This window comes from Theobroma cacao, chromosome 1 (assembly GCF_053813885.1).
Source record: "Theobroma cacao isolate CCN51 chromosome 1, ASM5381388v1, whole genome shotgun sequence".
NCBI lineage: Eukaryota > Viridiplantae > Streptophyta > Magnoliopsida > Malvales > Malvaceae > Theobroma > Theobroma cacao.
Genome location: NC_142639.1, coordinates 3,310,471 through 3,330,357, shown reverse-complemented (window position 1 = coordinate 3,330,357; position 19,887 = coordinate 3,310,471). Strand labels below are relative to the sequence as shown.

Below are 19,887 nucleotides of genomic sequence, written 5' to 3'. Positions count from 1 at the left end.
TCAAATACAAGTTTATAACTACACTAGCCTTTTAAGCATAGTGCTCTTTTCTTGCTTTTTCTTTGGAAAAAGGATACTTGCATCAAAACTTTACTTGCATTGCCAGGAAGCATCTCTATGCACCCAAATGCACGCCACATCACGTGGCAAAATGGTAACTGTTGGTCGGGTCGAGCTTGCCCGACATTTGCCTCCCAATGAAATCAGTTAATTTTCCACATTGATTTTGATGCATGTGCTTTTGGAGTTGGAACAATGCTTGTTTTTCCAAATGTAGAATAGCAATAATTAATGCTTAATTTATGGTTCATTATTAATACCACTTATCCTCTTTTTTTTTTTTGTCCATTCAACATCGGATTAATGACTGCAATTGCTTGAGTGTTACAAGGAAATTGCAGTAACGTTCAAGGGATAAGTACAATCAACTTTTTTTAAACTACTTAATTAAAACTTCCGTTTTGGACCTTTTTATTCTTTTAAAAAGAAAAAAGAGAAAGGCAACACTACCATATTTAGCAAATTAAAAATGAGCATAGTAGAATTTATAAATATAATTAAAAGAATTCAACATAAAATTAAAAAAAAAACACATGTAAATCGAATTTATAATATCTTAGACTTGTGAAGTTTTGTTATTAAATTTGAATAAAAGTAATTCATAATATATAATTTGATATTTAAATTTAAATTATTTTTAGGTTAAATAGTTTGAATAAAAGAAAGTACCATTACTTGCATAATTTGGGAATTAATAATAATTGATTTAATGTTAATGAAAGATTTGCCAAAAACCAAGTCAAAAAACCATTTTAGCCGGGGCCAGGAGAAGCATCAACTCCCGAACGGTGGTCTTTGTGAGCGTAATTCCCGGGCTGCAGCCCACGCACCTCAAGACGAGCCCTAAGTGCGATCCCTAGTCACCCGATTTGGCAATTCTCAAAGACCAAAACGAAAATGGGTCAAACTTAGCTCTACACGTGTCACCGGCACGGGCCATAAAAGCTTTCCCCACCATCACCGTACTCGATTTCTTCATCACCGTTGCTCCTCCCTTTCACCTTCCTCGCCACTTCTCATTTCAACTCCTTTCCCGAACTGGCTCTCCTGGCTCAGTCACTATGAACTCAGCTATCTCCGAGCGAGTCGAACTCGCCAAACTCTGTAGCTCCCGTGACTGGTCCAAGGCAATCCGAGTCCTAGACTCGCTTCTCACTCAGTCTTGCGCAATCCAAGACATCTGGTTCGTTAGAAACTTTTTCCGATTTTATACCCGTCGATCTTTAATTTTTTGCCAAAATTTATTTCATTTTTCGGTTGCATTTTCATTTTGCTGATCAATATTTCTTTTGGTAACAGCAATCGAGCGTTTTGTTACAGTCAATTGGAGCTTCATAAGCACGTGATTAAAGACTGTGATAAGGCGCTTGAGCTTGATCCTACGCTTCTTCAAGCTTATATTCTTAAAGGTATTTTTATTATTTTCTTTGATCCTCAAAATCCAAGTCTTTCAATATTATTTGACTTGTTAATTGCATTATTTGGCACTTGATTTTTCTCTTGTTTAGAATCAATTTAGTTTTTAAATTTAGATTAATTGGAGATATTCTATCGGTTTGGGCATCCGTTTTCAGTCCAAAAATTGAGTTCTAGGGCTGAGTTTATAGTACTAACCAGAATCCTTCAATTCCGGTGGTTTGGCTATAGTTAGTGAATTTGGGGTTAAATTAGTTGTTATATTTGCTTCTAAGTCCCGCAATGCACATTTTGGTTCAAACTTTAAACCTAATTTTTGAGTTTGGCTTCTTTGAATATAGTTTACTATTATAGACATGATCATGGGTTAGGATAAAACCTATTTCCAACAATTAACTGGTACGCTATGCATCTCTAGGGTCTAAGTTGTAGCAAATTGATGCTAGTTAGTCTAAGGGCTAAAAAATTGCAGGGTGCAATTACATGTAATAATATAGTCAAGACTCAAGAACATTGATTAAAAGCTCTGTCTCTCTCTCTTTCTGTCTCAAATTTGAAAGTCAATTGTGGTTTTCCGTCATCAGATAAGACTTAAAAGTAATAAGATAATAACAGATTTGATTACTAATCTAGTGTAGAATTATAATCAAAGTGGTCCTTCCCTTGTCTTTAGATTTTCTGGTGAATTTTTTAATTCTTTGTGCAATTGTTGATGTCTTGTTATCTATCTCCTCAGGGCATCCTTGATGCTTTTTCTGAATCATCATTGTTTATTTGACGGTAAAATGCAAATCTATTGTCTTGTCTTTGGGGCAGTGTACTCAAACTCAGTGCTTTTGTTTTCCTCGTTTAGGCTGTGCATTTTCTGCGCTGGGAAGGAAAGAGGATGCTATTGCTGTGTGGGAGCACGGGTATGATCATGCTTTGAGGCAGTCTGCTGATTTGAAGCAATTGCTGGAACTGGAAGAGCTCTTGACAGTAGCGAAACCAGGCAAACAAGACAGAAGTATCACTAGTGACAACCATGTAGCTGAGCCCAAGTTATCTACTCCTGTATCTGAATCAAGACCTTACGCCAATGGAAAGTCAAATGAAACTCTCAAGCATCAAAATAATTACAATACCTCTAGATTATTCGAAGAGCATATGGATGTGTCAAAGTTCCACAACAAATCTCCTGACAATTTTAACACACACAATAGAACAAGTGAGGACGAGAGGAATATGTCATCAATTTCTTTATCTGAGTTTGCATCTGACCCCAATGGCAAAACATACAAAAGCCTCAATGAATTAAGTGATGGATCTAAGCTAGGTACGGAGTCTGCAGATGCTTCTGAGAACAGTAGCACTACTGGTGATAATTGTGACATAGGATTCAGTGATCAAACCAGTGCAAATGAGATGAATAGAACTCATATTAATTTTGACAAACCAAGTGATGATTCTGATGCATGTACTGATCTAATTGAGAAATCAGAACAATGCAGTAAATCCTCTGTCATTTCCAGTAACTCGAGTGATATAACTGGAAGTCACAGTCAGTCAAATAACATATCTGACATACATAGTGAATTAAGTGATGAAACCAAGAGGAGTAAGAAATTCTGTGTTGCTAAGATTTCAAAGACTAAGTCAATCAGTGTAGATTTTCGCCTATCAAGGGGCATTGCACAGGTATGTTTTGACACATTTTGTGGTTTTCAACTTGATGCAATCACTATTTGTACTGTAAAAAACTTGAGTTATGCATTCTGCTTGACATGCAATCTTTCTTTTTGCAGGTTAATGAAGGGAATTATGCTTATGCGATATCTATATTTGACCAGGTAAATCTTTGGCATCTTTACTTTTACTTGTAGGTTTCTGCCATGTTGGGGTGGCCTTTGCGGTCTTTTTCTGTCTTTTTTTATCACATAAAAATTTTAAGAACTTTTTTTTTGTTGTAATTTTTTGATATCATGCAGATACTGAAAGAGGATCCTATATATCCTGAGGCGCTAATAGGAAGAGGGACTGCATATGCATTCCAACGAGAGCTTGAAGCTGCTATTGCTGATTTTACCAAGGTACATAAATCTTGATGATTCAGCTGTCTAAAAAAAGTGATGACTTCTAATTTTTATGCTCCATATGATTAATTTTCCACATGATTAATTTTTCGTTTAGGCTATTCAATCAAAACCATCAGCTGGTGAGGCTTGGAAAAGGAGAGGCCAGGCTCGGGCTGCCTTAGGAGAATCTGTTGAGGTGAGAATCTTTTACGAGTTCATTCTGTTATTTTCTTTCTGCCCAAAGGAAAACTTCTTGCTAGTATCTTTCTACCCTATGAACTAAATGATGTAAACTTTTAGTGCCTGTCATTTCACTATATTTTTGAGTATTTCATTTATGAAGGAAATAAAACAGCTTAGTGCTTCTCATAATTAAAATTTGACATCTTTCATTGCATCTTTGTTCTAGGCAATTCAAGACCTAACCAAAGCATTGGAGTTTGATCCAAATTCAGCTGATATATTGCATGAAAGGGGTAACTTGTTCAATCCAACTCTTTCAAAGTTTCATTTCCTTAAATTCCTGCTTGCAACCAACTTGCTAGCTCATATATTGAATTTCCATTGTACTTCAATTTCGTGAGTTTTGCCACTGTATTTTCAATTTTGTTGTTTTTTGGACATACAGTAACAGAATTGATGGAAATTTGCCATTTGCATTAACAAAATATTACATGAAATATTCCAATTTCATTATTTTTTGTTCAAAAATCAACTAGATTAAAAGTATAGTGGCAAGATTTGCCAATTGCATTAACAAAATATTCTGTGAAATATTATAATTTCGTTACTTTTTGTCCCAAAATCAACAAAATTAAAATTACAGCGGCAAAATTCATTAATTGAAGAACAGTGGCAAAATTTAAAACTGAGTCATAGTATATTCGCAAATTTGACCTTAATCCCAATTTTTGTTCAATTTAAATGTCAGAAGTAGGTATGTCATATTTGTGTCTGATTACTCAAGTGTGTTCTGTCTATCTGTTCAGTTGTAAATATTGATAAACCTATTGAAACACAGTTAAACAACAAGGGAATTGTTGTAAGCTCCAATTGATATACTTGCAGTTATATCACAAAAGAATATTGTTACAAGAAAATCCTGACAACTTTGTGGCCAAGAACTGATCTGTGGAATTTGTACTTAATGCAGGAATAGTAAATTTCAAGTTTAAGGATTTCAATGCTGCTGTTGAAGACCTATCTTCATGTGTGAAGCTTGATAAGAATAACAAGTCTGCATACACATATTTGGTTAGTACTAAGCATCTCTAACCTTGCTGATTTTGGAGGAATCTGATACTTTTTGGACTTCTGTCTCAATATCTGGTACTCATGCTCATAGGGGTTGGCATTATCTTCAATTGGTGAATATAAAAGGGCTGAGGAGGCACATTTGAAGTCTATCAAACTTGACCAAAGTTTTCTTGAAGCCTGGGCTCATCTTACCCAGGTAACTACAAGTGATTATTGTGCTTCATCCACAGAATTTCTATCAGGCCCTAAATGTGCTCTCAAAAGTTAAATTCCATGATTATTCATAAAAAATGTGTCAAAATAACCAATACCTCTTTTTTTTCTACTATAATTTACCAATCTGAGTAGTAAACACTGTTTTCAGCTGAGAAGTTGGAAATTGGGCATATCCAAGTTATGATGTTATGAATAATTCAAGAGGAGGAGGAGGAGGGGGTGGAGGAGGAGGAGGAGGAGGAGGGGGGGGGGGGGGGGGGGGTGGGGTTTCAAGATTAAAGAATACCTATTTTCATAGGATTCTGTAGGTAGGCCCAGCAGCGTATGGCACTGAAAACCATGTGTGTGCATTTGCTAGAAACTAATGTTTTGTCTGGTAATACTATTTTGCTCCATCAAGCTACTTTAAATGTGTGATACATGACTGTGATATCCTTGGGCAGTTTTGTAGTGGCTGACAGGTATGTTAGTGAGCGATCATGTGTTTGCATCTGTAAGAAAACTATTTAACGGCTAATAAAATTAGTTTCCTCCATTAAGCTGCTTTAAATATCTTGTGCCATGACTAATTGATTCCCTGGCAGTTCTATCAAGATCTAGCAAACTCTGAAAAGGCTTTGGAATGCCTTGAACAAGTTATACAAATTGATGGAAGGTAAGTTTTTTTTGCGTTCTTGGCCATCCTATCCCTCCTAGAATGGTGTGTGCTTGTTTTCCAGACTTTATTAAATTGTTTGCTTTAGTTTTTTTGTAAATTTGATATCATTAATGCTTTCTAATAGGTATTTTAAAGCATATCACCTACGTGGGCTATTACTCCATGGGATGGGAGAGCACAGGTGCACCAATCAACTGTATTTTTGTGAATGGTTTAGTTCTCTGATTCGATTTCATGTACTTATCATTCTAATGATCATGTGAACCATCTGTGATATAATTGTTCTCTGAATATGTTCCATTCTCAAGGGACAATCACTCATTTTTCCTACTGAAATTCTGATGTTAAAATATTCCATTGATCCTTAGGATGGCCCAACTGTAACTGAAGCATTTGCTATTTAGCGTTACTGTCAGTTGTAGTTGTAAATGTGAACCATCAATATTGGTTTTTACTCCCAATCTTTTATTACTTTATCCGTTCGCTTGAGGTTGTTCTTCTTTACAACTATCATTTTCTCATCTGTGCTTAAGAGACTCAAATTGGCTGTTGCAGGAAGGCTATTAAGGATTTATCAATTGGGTTGAGCATTGAAAACTCGAATATTGAGTGTTTGTACTTACGAGCTTCATGCTATCATGCTATTGGAGAATATGCTGAGGCGGTAACTAAGAATTTTGAATTAAGATACTCTGGTTAAATTATAACACTGCCTTATTGCTCTTTGGCATTAGTTTACTGTACTAACACTTGACATTCACAGATCAAGGACTATGATGCTGCACTAGATGTTGAACTGGATTCAATGGAAAAGTTTGTGCTTCAATGCTTGGCCTTCTATCAGGTTTGCTTTGATGCAGAAATAAATTTTCCATGAGTTTGGTTCATTAGTTTTTTTCTTTCAGATGTTTGTTTAAATTGAAGAAATAATTAGCATATTACTCACCTGTCTGTTTCTTTCATGCTTTCTCTTGTCATTAGTATTAACCTTCACCTAATATGATTTCACCTCCACTTGAAACTAGATATTTCTGTTGAACCCAAAAGTTATGTAGTCGTTTCTTGAAGATGAAAAATGTGGCATATGCATAGTTTTCTATGTTTTCCTTGCTTTTTGTTTTCTATATTACAACGAATGGCTTCTTGTTGTTCCAAATTCTTTTCTACTTTTGATGTTGTTTTCATTTTTACAACTTGAGGTGTGTGTCTAGGCACAAAGGTGAGGTGTAATGCAGCAAAAGAGCCTTCTCACCGCTCAAGGTGAGGTGGCTATATTAGGGTGCATGCCTTTTACTCTCAATTGCAAATCTTAGTTATATGCCCTTCAATTTAAGGCAAAATACGCTCATTTCCATTGTATTGTTATGATCTACCCTTCCCTATATATGTGCCATTTTTCCTGTTTGTTTTCAAGTGCAATTATTATGATATTACCTTTTTGTGTATGTTAATATTGAAATGTGGAATAACACATCTCTTAAAATGTGCTTTTGGAAATCTGTTCTGCTTTGAGTTTTGGATTTGTTGTGACACATATAGTTTTGAAGAATATGCTCAAGAAACAATAGTTTATGATGCAAGTGGCTATCATAATGATCTTCTTGTTTGACAATATTTGTTACTGGCCCTGACTTGAATGTTACAGTCTCTGAATTTGAAATTCTGCATTTGCAGAAAGAGATTGCTTTGTACACAGCTTCTAAAGTCAACAGTGAGTTTTGTTGGTTTGATATTGATGGAGATATTGATCCACTGTTCAAGGTAACAATCGTTAGTGATATTCATCATTAAACTTAAGCTGCTTGTTGTGTGCGTGTGTTTTGTGTTCTTTTTTAGTTTACTGGTGTATTTCTTTTAAGCTTATTTTGCAGAAAGCTTGTGCCTTTTTCTTTTAGGCTTTAATGTTACTTTAAAAAATTAACATTTTTCATTTTGATGGCTTTAGTTTTCAATCATTTGAGATTGTATCATATTTTTGAGAAACAAATCAGTTTGCCATGCTAAAGATATAATAAAGCAAATTGCTTAAAATTAAATTATTTTCCTGGTAGAGATTTTTCTCTTTTCTTTTGGCCTTTTAGTTTCTTATATTCGTACTTATGCAGGAGTATTGGTGCAAAAGATTGCACCCCAAGAATGTATGTGAAAAGGTTTACCGACAGCCTCCACTGCGTGATTCTCTGAAAAAGGGAAGGCTTAGGAAGCAAGATTTTGCTGTTACAAAGCACAAGACTGCTCTTCTACTGGCTGCTGACTCAATTGGCAAGAAAATCCAATACGACTGTCCCGGTTTCTTGCCCAATAGGCGTCAGGTGATTAATTTGGAATAATTCTGAGCAATTTTTGTCTTTTTTTTTTCTCTATTTTATCCCCATTCCCCACCTTCCCCCATGTCCCTTTGTCTCCCTCGAAAATCGTAAACCATCCCACTCACACTTGGTAAAGATTTTCCCTCTTTCTTAAATTTAACAGGCTTGATGAAAAACTACAAACTCTGGCAGAAAGACTAAACATCTTACATGTTTGTTTCAGTTTGAAACATTCTTAAAAGTATGTGTACATAAAAGAAAAAGGATGGTTTCCTATGCGCCTGTATATACAATATAATGGCAGCAAGGATGCTGGAAATTTTATTACAGACTTGCTTTCAAGCATGTCCGGTGTGTTCTTGTTCCATTTTTTTTATTCTGCCTGGATACCAATCAGAAAAATCTCATTGTAGTTTTTTCATAAAACAACTAATTAATTTTGTCTCATAGGTTTGTTTGGACATTAACATTGAACTTTATGTTAATTCCTTTGAGTTAAAGATGCTCATGTTTTCTTCTTCCCTCTCTCACCTTTGAAAAAGGAAAAATAAAACTAAAAAGTTTGCCAACAAGTTCCTTGTTTTTCAAGATTTCCCTTTAAAAAATGCTTTCTTTTCTTTTCCTTTTTTTTTTTTCTGTATTTTGGTTTATTAAATATTTTTCATCTTGTATTGTGTGCCAGCATCGTATGGCAGGATTAGCTGCTATCGAAATTGCACAGAAGGTGTCAAAAGCATGGCGTTCTTTGCAAGCGGATTGGAAGCATTCTAATAGAAGCTCAAAAAATGGTAAGAGAGTTCGAAGAAAGGAAAGAATCAGTATGGCTAGCCAGAACAGAGGTGGTGCTGGTTGTAGTACAAGCAATTCCTCAGAAACGTCAGCTACCTATGGCATTACTGAAGATAGATCATCTAGTCGTCTGATGATGTCATGGCAAGATGTTTTTTCATTGGCTGTCAAATGGAGACAAATTTCTGAGCCTTGTGACCCAGTTGTGTGGGTTAACAAGTTGAGGTCTGCTATGTTTTACCTTATTACCTTTGCAATTATTACACAAAAATGTGTTAGTTGTTTCTTGGTATCTCTTGCGTTATCTATCTATTACGGGATTTGACCTTGTCATCCACAAATTTCTCTGCTATATTGATCGGGATTTTTTTTAACAATCTGAAAGTGTGATTTTTTATTGGTATATCAAAAGTGTGCTTTTTAATGATTCTTTCATTATTTTATTTTTGGTTTTTAACCCAACAGTGCATATGAGTCCCACTAGGTCACATATACAATTACTGTAATTGAAGGCTGCACTTGTTGCAGTATAGATTCAAGTTGGAGAAAATGTTATAATTCTACTCATAGGATCATAGATTATAATCAACCAATCTAATGATGTTGAAGATCATTTTTCACCATTATAGACCCTAGGATGAGTCAGATTGGCATTTTTTGAATTGTTTCAATTGTTCTCAAGAATTTCGTACTAAAATATATGATTGGTTACTGAGCCTGCACTCCTCTGCTTTTCTATTCAGTGAAGAGTTCAATTCTGGATTTGGTTCTCACACACCTATGGTCCTTGGACAAGCAAAAGTTGTTCGCTATTTCCCAAATCATGAAAGGTAAATATCTGGTTTGATTCGTTAACAACAGTATTGTTATAAATCCTCATTATTTGGTGATATTGCAGAACATTTGATATAGCAAAGACTATTATGAAAGATAAACTTTTTGTGCACAACAAAGCAGATGAAATTATTGATCTATCCAAAGAGGGGAAATCAGAAAAGGTAAGTACTATTTGATTGGTTTTAGACCTGTAACTGTAATATAATTTTTCCATTGCCCATCTTATTCATGTAACAGAGCATTTGATAGTCTGTGATGATCATTTATCCTCTAAATGAGCAGTGCTGAAAGAGTAACTTTTCAGATTTCTCAAGTCATAAAGGGTTTAGTGTTAGTGTGAGGTAGTTGTAGGTTCAAATCTTACCATTCCAGGCAAAAGGAATGAGAAAAAAGGTAGTGTCCTGCAGAAGGCACTGTATTGTGTATTAGTTGCATAGATAGGAGTATGTTTGTTGCTGCTGACTTTTAAGCTATAGGGGTGACATCATTTTGTAGCTGTTCTGCTTGTAATTTAACAATGGCTGGCATGAAATTTTAAGAATTAGAAACCTACATGAATGTTTAGAAAATTTGTAAGTAATTAAATTTAGCAATCTATTGCAAAATTTATGGCCATGATACTGTAGGAGAGATTTTAAATTAATGGATGTTGAAGATGCAATAACATATTTCTTTACAAGAATTGTAATATTTAAAATATATTATGTACTTAAAATCCATGAACTGTTTGGTCAAAATCACATTGTGAAGAAATTTGTTCTTGATATGTCTTTAATTGGAATTTGAGTTTTGTTTCCTTCCTTTTAAGAGCTACCATAGGCTTTAGTTTGCTATATATCAGTTTTCATTTGATTAATCTACAAGTCAATGCAAAAAGAGCATATGATTTGTAGGGTTTGTAAAGCATCGAGTTATTAACAGTGGTTAAATAAGTAAAAAGAATTGAAGAAATAAAGATATGCAACTTTTTTTTTTTTACTTGTGATTAATTATATTCTTTGTAGTAAATCTTTTTTAGACATTAGAAAACTAAGTATCATGATTCTGTATTTCATTTTCTTTTAAATGCTCTGTTCCTTTAAATTTTCTGTAAACTAAACAAAGCCTAAAGAATTCTTTGAAGGTCCCTTATGTTTTATGTTATGGAGTCCATGGTTCTGCACAGTATGACCTTTAAGTCATATGTTCTGGTGCTTTTCAAAAAAAAAAAAAAAAGTCATATGTTCTGGTTGATTTTTAACTGCAAATAGTTTTTGGAAATATCTACCTTTATATATGAAAATATTATGAAGCAAAGATTAAAATACCACTTGCAGATTGTGCATGCCAAATCTTGTGATGATCTTTATGAACTTGTGGGTGAGGACTTCTGGTTGGCTACTTGGTGCAACAGTACAGCCTGTGAGGGGTAAAGCTTCCAACAACTCAGAAGGATGATCTTCTTGGAATCTAAAGTTTCTTGCCATAACCTAGTCATGACCTCATGCTGGTTTACTTTTAATTTCAGGAAGCAGCTTGAAGGGACTAGAATTACCTTAGTGAAAATGTAAGACTATGTCAACTTCTTTTTTATTTTTATTTCATTCTTTTTTTTTTCTTTTTCAATTAACTTTTGTGGTTGAAAAACATTGAATAATCTCACAGGGGTGAGCGTGGATATGATTTCGCAATCAGAACACCTTGCACACCTGCCAGATGGGAGGAATTTGATGCTGAAATGGCAATGGCATGGGAAGTGAGTTGCTCTTGATCTCAAACATGACCCAATGGTTGATAATTAGTAGTCAGACTTAGTCTATTAATGCTATTCTTTGCCAAAAATGTTCTTACTCCTCCATGTTTGTCTGATATCATATCAGACAATTTTATGATGATTTTCAATTTGAGCGGATATGTAAATGCTCTAAACATACAACTCACTATTGAAAATAGCATGAAAATGACTTCCACCGTCTCCTGGATTCTTATTTGCTGTGTAGATTAATCTGTTGTGCTAATGGACTATGCCACTTTAAAATGTAAACAGGGCCTCATATTTTTGGTCCATTCATTGAATCATATGCTTGACAGTCAAGGCTTGCATGAATGTCTATTTAGCCTTACTGTTTTCCCCAGGTGTTCTGTGACATTGCGATAACTTTATCATATCTTCCTTAGGTCTGAACCTGTGTTTAAATTTTCATCTTTAGAATTGAGACATAATTTGAGAGGATTTGAGCAATGTAGTTTTTAGCATTTTTTGGTTGGTAATATGCTGTGATATCCACATAAATTGCAGGAATTCAAAATACTAATTAGCTTCTGATACCTCTTGATTAACAGCCCCTTGCTTGCTCTTATGCTATTACTTTTAGGTATCTTTTTCACTTTCTTCTATTTGTTTTCCTAATTGATTTTGACATTTGAGTTTACCAAATTTGTCGATTTTCAGGCCATTTGCAATGCTTACTGTGGCGAAACTTATGGGTCCACTGATTTCAATGTCCTTGAAAATGTGAGAGAAGCTATTTTAAGGATGACGTACTACTGGTATGACGTGACTATCAGAACAGCAAATGGTTGGTTTATGTTTGGACAACTTGAAGATTTTTAGTGCAAATAACACTTGATTGCTTTTCAGGTACAATTTCATGCCACTCTCAAGGGGCACTGCAGTAGTTGGCTTCATTGTTTTGCTTGGATTGTTTCTTGCTGCTAATATGGAGTTCACAGGCAACATCCCGAAAGGTGTGCAGGTTGATTGGGAAGCCATTCTAAACTTTGATCCAAACTCCTTTGTGGATTCTGTTAAGAGTTGGCTTTATCCATCAGTAAAGATGACGACATCTTGGAAAGATTTTCCGGATGTAGCCTCAACTTTAGCAACAACAGGATCAGTTGTTGCTGCTTTGAGCCCATATGATGATTGAACTCTTAACTCGAAAAGGTGGGTTTGAAGTGGTTGAAAATGTATGATTGTGCATCCTTCTCTTTCATCATTTTTGCATCACTCGATCTTTATCTTCTTAAATGGCATATTAAAACCTGGGTTTTTTTGTTTAGGGTGGCATTATTAAACATCACAAGTTAGACAACTTTAGTTAAATGATTTGACGCAAATATGTGCTTGAACTAAACTTGATTCCGTTGGTAGTTAGTACCATCGAAAGATTTTGTTTTTGAGGGCCAGAGGAATCGACTCCTTGATCATAAATCAACTTTTCCAATTTTTTTTTTGGCAGAATTATTGCCAGCACGAAGTCGAAAATTGGAGTGGTTTTTCTGCACAGCCATAGATCAAATGGCAACCATGGTTACTTCAAGACCAGATATTTTTTATTCTACTTTGTACGCTGTCTTGTGCTGTTGTAAAATGTGTTGTATATTGGTATGTTGTACAGCATTATAGAATAATACAACTTGGAAGTTCTTTAGCTCGGTGCAGTGTTCTAGTTATCTACATCAAACAATCTGGCTTTTTCATACATGCGATTATATTTGGATAGATATTATTCCATTGGCGGTGCCGTTTTGTTTCAGTAGCTTGTTTTAGGGCAATGATTTTGAAAATTTTGGATAGTTGATGTCCATTTGCTTAAAATTTCATTGTTCTCTATTGCAACTCCCATTCTCTTCGTTTCTTTGAATTTCTCCAGAAACAAATAAGGAAATGGCGGCTATACACGTAATGAGTCTAACTTAGGGTGTGAGCTTCATTGAATTCATTAATTTCCATCAAATTCAGCCAATTTCTTCCCATAATTTTAAGTAAAACAGTGATAGTCGCGAAGAATATTGAGAACGTAATCTAGTTAAAGTCCGAGCTGCATTATCAACCAGAACAAAAAGTAACAAATCTCAGATACAGAAAAGACAAGGGCAATCATTCAAATGCCTCCAAAAGGTACATATTGCCTGGGCCATGGAATCTAGGTGGTTACCTAGATATGGGATATGCTGTTTCGCCAATTTCCAAATATGATTCGGATTTTGGCTAATGTGTTTCCAAAGTATGTTTTACTTTTATAGATATGGTTGAATCTAGAACAATATTTTACTTGTATCTTAGCTTATGTAAGAAATGGGACAGTGCGTTAGGTAGGATATGTTACACATCGAATCTAGATTGGTTAATACCAAAGATTTTTGTTAGATTCTCTATATAAGTTTTTTATAATTTGTGTTGGTTAAGAGGTCTTAATCTGTCAAATTCTTCTTTTACGTGTAATATTTTAGGGGTAATAGCTGGATCAACTGGTGTGGAAACGAATTAATGGTGATATTTTATCTTTTGGTTAATCATTGAAAGGGTCATAATCAGTAGTAATAGTAGTAGACTCATAGTATTCTCTCTTCTCAACGAGAGGGAGGTCAAGGCAGGGGGAGATATAGGTTGGTAAAGAGAAAATAATTCAAATTCATTATCTGCCACAATACCTTTATGTTTTATTAAATCTATCCCTAGGTTTTACGATTATTGGTTTAAGAAACTAATGGAAAAGGATGGATAAAAGAGGCATTCTATGTTGTTTGCTTTTGCATTTGTGTAGCTCAATTAATTGCAGTGGTTAAAAAGGGTCAAAGAATTCAAGTTACATTGGTTGTGGGTTCTCTACCATGGTGATCATGGTGGCTCAAAACGACATGAATATTGAACAATCCAACTTTGACAAGTTGCGTTACGGGTTTTACATGTATTTTTCTTATGGGGTTGACAATTGGCATTGACCCTCCAAGTGAAAAACAGAGAGTGCTCCAAGCTCAATGCATGCAGAGGTCTTTCTCCATTGCCTGGCTGCATATTATAGGTCGACTCTCTGATTATCCTACCGGCTGCCGTCCATGCTACGGCTTATGGTTATCAACGGTCGGTTTTTGTTGATCATGTAACTTTCCACCTCTTACTGTGTGATGGACAGCACTTGACTGTCTCTCATCCCATTTTTGGCATGTGCCCATCCAGCAGGGATACTGATGCCTTTTCTTCTCCTGCCTGCTTTTTCTTGCTTTTTCCTCCATCTCTTTTCAACTAGAGGGTCTTCTACAGTAGTTGGCATATCTAAGAGACCAACGAAAGGGGAAAAAAAACATCAACAAACTGATTTCTAGTAGGATCAAAGAAATTTCACTTCATGTTAATTAATATCAATAAATGGCAATATTTACAGGGCTAACGTTATAGGCTTACCATTGTCCTTAGCATCCATCAACCTCAGCAGCATTTCCTGCAGCTGGTATTTTCCATTGGATCCATATACTCTTTCCTCTTTCTTGCTGAAAATTTTTGACTTGGCATTCGCAAATAGCCACGTGGCTTTCATCTGCTTGTTGATCATCCTTGCAGCATAGTATGGGATCCTGACACGCTTGGTGTGCTCAGATTTTATGCGACTATTGATGAACATTAAGCAGTCCATCAAGCTCTCTTTGGCCAACCCTTTCATGTCATAAGCCTGTGACCTTCTCCACAAGCTTTTACTGTGAGGGCTCACAGGACTTGATAAGCATAGAGCTCTGGTTGTGTCACTAATGGCGGCTGCTGGGTTTTTAAGTAGCAGATAACACTGAGCTCTGTTGCTGTAAAGAACAATCCTCTCTTTTCTCATGTTTATTGGACACAAATCCAAGGCCTTCGAGTACATCTTGCAAGCTTTCTCAATTTTACCGGACCAAAAGTTTTTGTTGCCTTGTTTCTTCAACTTCCCTATAAACACTTCTCTCTCTTTCATGTCTTGCTCAGACATTAGCTTGTCTCTCTTTATATTCTCCACCTTCAATTCCCATAATTCTTCTAATGCTCTCTCAGCTTTCTTGCTCTTCAGCTTCCGGAAACCATATTTGATTTTGTAGTAATCTTGCAACAATGTCTGCGTGATTGTTTCTCCCATTCTTTTTCTTTCTCCAAGGCTTCTGAGTTCAACTAAATCAACAAGAGACAAAGCTGCAATGTCAATAACTTTATATCTTGTATCTTGGTCATTGAGAAGCAACAAAAGACAATCAACAGCCATTTCTTGCCAGTCATCTGAAGATCTTGAAACATTGCAAAGACTATCTATTACTTCTTTCAAATTTGCTACATTTTCTCTTCCTGTTTTAGAGGAACACAGAGTTCTTAGCAATCCAATTCCAGCAGGAGAAGTGAGATTCACTAATCCACCCCACATTCCACACAAAGTCTTCAAGAACTCTTTCTTGCAGATCAAGTTGAGAGACTTCTCCTTGCACGCAAAGCAATTCAACAGATAGAGTGACCAACATTGGAGCTGACTAGCCCATTCCTCAGCCTTCCTGAACTGCAACTCCAATCCTCCAAGTCCTCTTGTAAGCAGGTCACAATGGTATTTCTGTCTCTTCCTATCTTTTATTCCAATAAACTCTTCATAAATCAATTCAAGGCAATTGCTAGCTATCTTCATCGCCATATTTATGATCTCCACTTCATGCACAGCAATAGCTTCGAAGGTTTTGTCATGACTGGCCAAGTGACCCAGTGCCCGAACTGCAACTCGTTGCTCAACCCAACTCATCTTTCCTCTCAAAAGATCCATTAATGGCAAAACCACACCTGATTTAACAGCTCTTTCTGCAAATTGGGCTTTGTTCATTGTATATGAACCAATAATATGAGCAGCATAGTAGGGGATATAGATATTCTGACCTCTAAGAAGCCAATCCTGATCAGTAATGCCTCTATGGATCAGTTTGGCCATGCATTCAAATATACCAAGGGATGGGAATTCTGCATCGTCAGGTTGAGTCATGGAAATGTTCCAGAGCCCACTTAAGACCAAAACATGATCTTGGTCATCTCTGAGAGGCATCTCTTTGAAGCATTGGCTGAGTTTGGATCTTCTTAGAGATGGTTCTGGCTCATTCATCGTGCAGAAGAAACAACGGGGCTTGCTGCATGGTGACTGTGAATGCATCTTGACAGTGTTATTGGCTTTATTATTTTGGTGTGGTGACTCCATGGAAGGAAAAAGAGAGTTGGAATCCAGATGAGTTTCAGGGGCGGGATGGTCAGTAGGCAACAAAAAAGCTGCGCTCATCAGTTTCCTGGAGCGCTGGTGGGTGCGGAGTTACAACTATGCAACTAAGCTAGGCATGAAACTTAATATAACGGAGAGGAAAAAGCAGAGAGAGAGAGAGAGTCAGAAAAAGAGGTTATAACCAATATTTTATCTATAGAACAGTAGTCACTAGTCAAGCAAGAGTAATGGTTGTTGTCACCTTTGCATTTAGAAGTAGGGTCCCAAATCTACCTAAAATAGGAAGTTTTAAGGGTTAAGATATGTATAAGAATCCTTTTCAGAAACCCATATTCATTGATTGATGTATCAGACATATATAAGATGCATAAGCCCTAAAATGAATAATACCATAAGGAAATTGTAAGTGCAAAACTCTTTTCTTCCGATCTATATGTTGAAATGGTCAAGACTGATCAGAATTGATGGATGCTGGCAGTGGCTATAAATTCAATTCAATTCGTATTGCTGCTATGCCAAACACACGTATACCATAAACAATTCAAAAAGTTATTATTATATGTTGTTCTTATTGCCTAAGCAACCTGATTACACTTGACCTACATGAATCAGTTCTGATCAGAAGAAAAAAAAGGTTGATATGCACACCTAAAATGGAGGTTGTGGTGATTCAATCAAAGAGTGAAGAAGGCAGCTATCAACAATGTAGACCATGGACCACACTTCTAGCCTATGGCTAGCATACACACCATCACTTTGAAATGAATCATTCAAATCTCTCAAGAGTAAACCCTTGGAAAGCAAACTGTTTAAACAATTTTAGTTTCCTTTCTCAAAAAAAAAAAAGTGTAGTTGTAGAAGTACTAAACAAACTGAGTAATCATTTTCTACATCTCACTCCCTTTAGATCAAAGGAACGGGAACCATGGTCCCCTCATATGAAGCCAACCAATGCACTTTGTCATGATCAATAACAATCGACAAAGGTGCTTTTTAGTTTGTTTCCAACTCAAAAAGTGAAGGAGAACTCACAAAAGTATGCAGCCAAGTACAACTGGGCTGGTCTCAAGAAAATGCGGCTTCCATATGCAACATGTTATCTATGTGAAAAGAGCTGATTGGTTCTATATTTTATTCATTCTAACATGGTTTTTATATCCTTGTAGATGCAAAATGCAGCTTCTATGCGCAACTTGTAACTATATATTGGAAAGCATGATTAGCTCTAAACAGTTTAGTTTTACTTTACGAGCTAGGTTTAATATCTTAAGGAAACATGTAATCTTTCCTCGGATGTCGTCAACTATGATGAATGATTACAATCAGGATCTATGGGAGTGGGAGTTTAGTTCATATCTTGACATATGTCCTTATTGAATAATAATATGCATGTAGTTCTTGATCAGTTTGTCGTTTCGCGTGCTCAAGCGTTGATTTCCAGGCACATGAGCTTGAAGCTCACCGGCTTAGCGTGGATGGGAAAGCCTAATTTCAGGTTAAAAGGAAATGTTTTTGTTGGACATCAAAAGGTGTGTATCTTATTTGATAATTTGCAATGAGCATTTCAAAGTTTTTTGACTTGGTATGAACTCTATAGAGAATTCGACGGCCGGGGTGGAAACTCTGGAAAGACAACTTCATAATATATCAATGGCAAGTTGAATGATCTCTTTAACCAAGGCCCGTTTTGAAGTTTCTCTGGTAATGTTAGCCTTCCAAAAGTTGTAACCATGTCTGCTAGCTAGATTAGAAATCTGACGCATTTTTACATGATTACCCAAAGAAGAAGGAAAAATACCCACGCTTGTACATGTTTCAGGTTGGTAGCTCACTTACAAAGAGATTAACATAATACGAATCAAACCTAACTGGTGGAATCCCAGCCTAAAGAGATTTATTCATACCAACCGAGCTTGGACTGCCGTTACTAATTCTGCTCGACCCAAACCTAATCCAAGCCCACATAATTCGTAAAGAGCTATGGCCCAACAGAAAAGTTTGGGCCCCAGTTGGACTCAGATATGGAACCTTTGGGTCAATTGGCTGTTGGTCACAATTATATGTGTGGAATACAATTATCTCTAACAAAAATGAAAAGTCAAAAGTAACATAGGATTTAGGCTTTGCTTGGTAGGGTGCACTGGAAAATGGAAAATTGAGGAAGAGAAAAGTGCAAAAAAAAAAAAAAAAGGAATATAGATTCACATCTTTTTAATTCTTTTTCTTTTCGTTGTCTTACTAATTTGAAATGATTTATTTTTGTGAATAAGAATTGAAAAATGTTAATCTCTCCCCTTTTACCTTCTCTAACTTTTTTATTTTATTTTTTTTAAAAAGAAAACAATGGATGAGAGGACTTTATTCAGTTTCCAAGTTTGGCATATATCTTAAATGAGTTTGAGCCTAGCTGACTCTAAATATTTCATTGTCAACATGCATAGGGACAAGGTGCCATTTAGGTCTTGTTTGGCATTGTGTTTTACTCTCAAAATAAAAACTTTTTGGTAGCCAACACATTGCCAAACACATTATGGTTCGTTATGCTTTTGATTTGCAACTCATGGTTTGGAGAGAAAATGACGAAATGCCTTTCCTATTTTCAAATGTGACAAACTTATCCCTCAATTAATTATAAAAACTAATCTTATTTTTATTTTAAAAAAAATCAAATATATAGCATAACCTTTTGAGCTTGACTCTCAGCAAAAAAACTTAAGCATAAGCCAAGGAAAAAAACAGTACAACTACTATTTCAATAATTAAAGGGTTAATTAATTAATTAAAAAGAAAAGTGGGAGGACAAAATAAAAGCATGGTTGTAAGTAAATCCGAAAGTGTCGTACAGAATCTCTCGCTCATCTTGTCTCTCATCACCTTAAAAAAGCAAAACAAAGATGGGTTAAAGAATCTGACCCCAATTCCCAAAGTGGTGAACAATTTGGCTATTTAATGCTCTTCCATTGTCTTAACATATCATCAACCCTGACTTAAAAATCTCTGCAAGCAATTATTTTAAGAATAAAAAGCCATTGACATCTATTTCTGTCCCTTTCTTTATTAGACTCTAACCAATACAGGCTACACATATTAATTGCCAAAAGATACTAAGTAAGCTTCTTTAACATCTTTCACAACCTATTGGCTATTTCCAACCAAATGTCTTCCCTAAACTATTGAATATTGTTCCAATTTCACCATCAAATCAAATCAGATGAAAAACTATACATATAAAAAGATTAAAAGATAGATACATACTAGGAAAATACACTCCCAAAAAGGGCCACAGCTGCCTTGCCAGGTTTTTCACTTTACAAATTTTG

At 35.6% G+C, this 19,887-nt stretch overlaps 2 protein-coding genes across 2 annotated transcripts; one reads left to right on the top strand and one right to left on the bottom strand.

The window, feature by feature from the left end:
* Positions 1-971: 971 nt before the first annotated feature.
* On the top strand, positions 972-13,092 carry SRFR1 (Tetratricopeptide repeat (TPR)-like superfamily protein). Its single transcript, XM_018129972.2, has 24 exons — positions 972-1,243; positions 1,360-1,469; positions 2,330-3,153; positions 3,261-3,305; positions 3,444-3,545; positions 3,646-3,726; positions 3,940-4,006; positions 4,684-4,784; positions 4,876-4,983; positions 5,588-5,658; positions 5,786-5,842; positions 6,217-6,325; positions 6,425-6,505; positions 7,336-7,422; positions 7,767-7,973; positions 8,653-8,984; positions 9,503-9,589; positions 9,658-9,757; positions 10,913-11,004; positions 11,104-11,142; positions 11,241-11,331; positions 12,028-12,125; positions 12,217-12,522; positions 12,818-13,092. Exons 1-23 carry the CDS (start codon positions 1,122-1,124, stop codon positions 12,503-12,505), a joined length of 3,300 nt encoding a protein of 1,099 aa, XP_017985461.2. The 5' UTR covers positions 972-1,121; the 3' UTR covers positions 12,506-12,522; positions 12,818-13,092.
* Positions 13,093-14,202: 1,110 nt separating this feature from the next.
* LOC18611240 (uncharacterized) lies at positions 14,203-16,776 on the bottom strand. The gene is made up of 2 exons (XM_018115591.2): positions 14,764-16,776; positions 14,203-14,634 (listed from the first exon to the last, which is right to left on the bottom strand). Exons 1-2 carry the CDS (start codon positions 16,625-16,627, stop codon positions 14,477-14,479), a joined length of 2,022 nt encoding a protein of 673 aa, XP_017971080.2. The 5' UTR covers positions 16,628-16,776; the 3' UTR covers positions 14,203-14,476.
* Between the last annotated feature and the right edge of the window lie 3,111 nt (positions 16,777-19,887).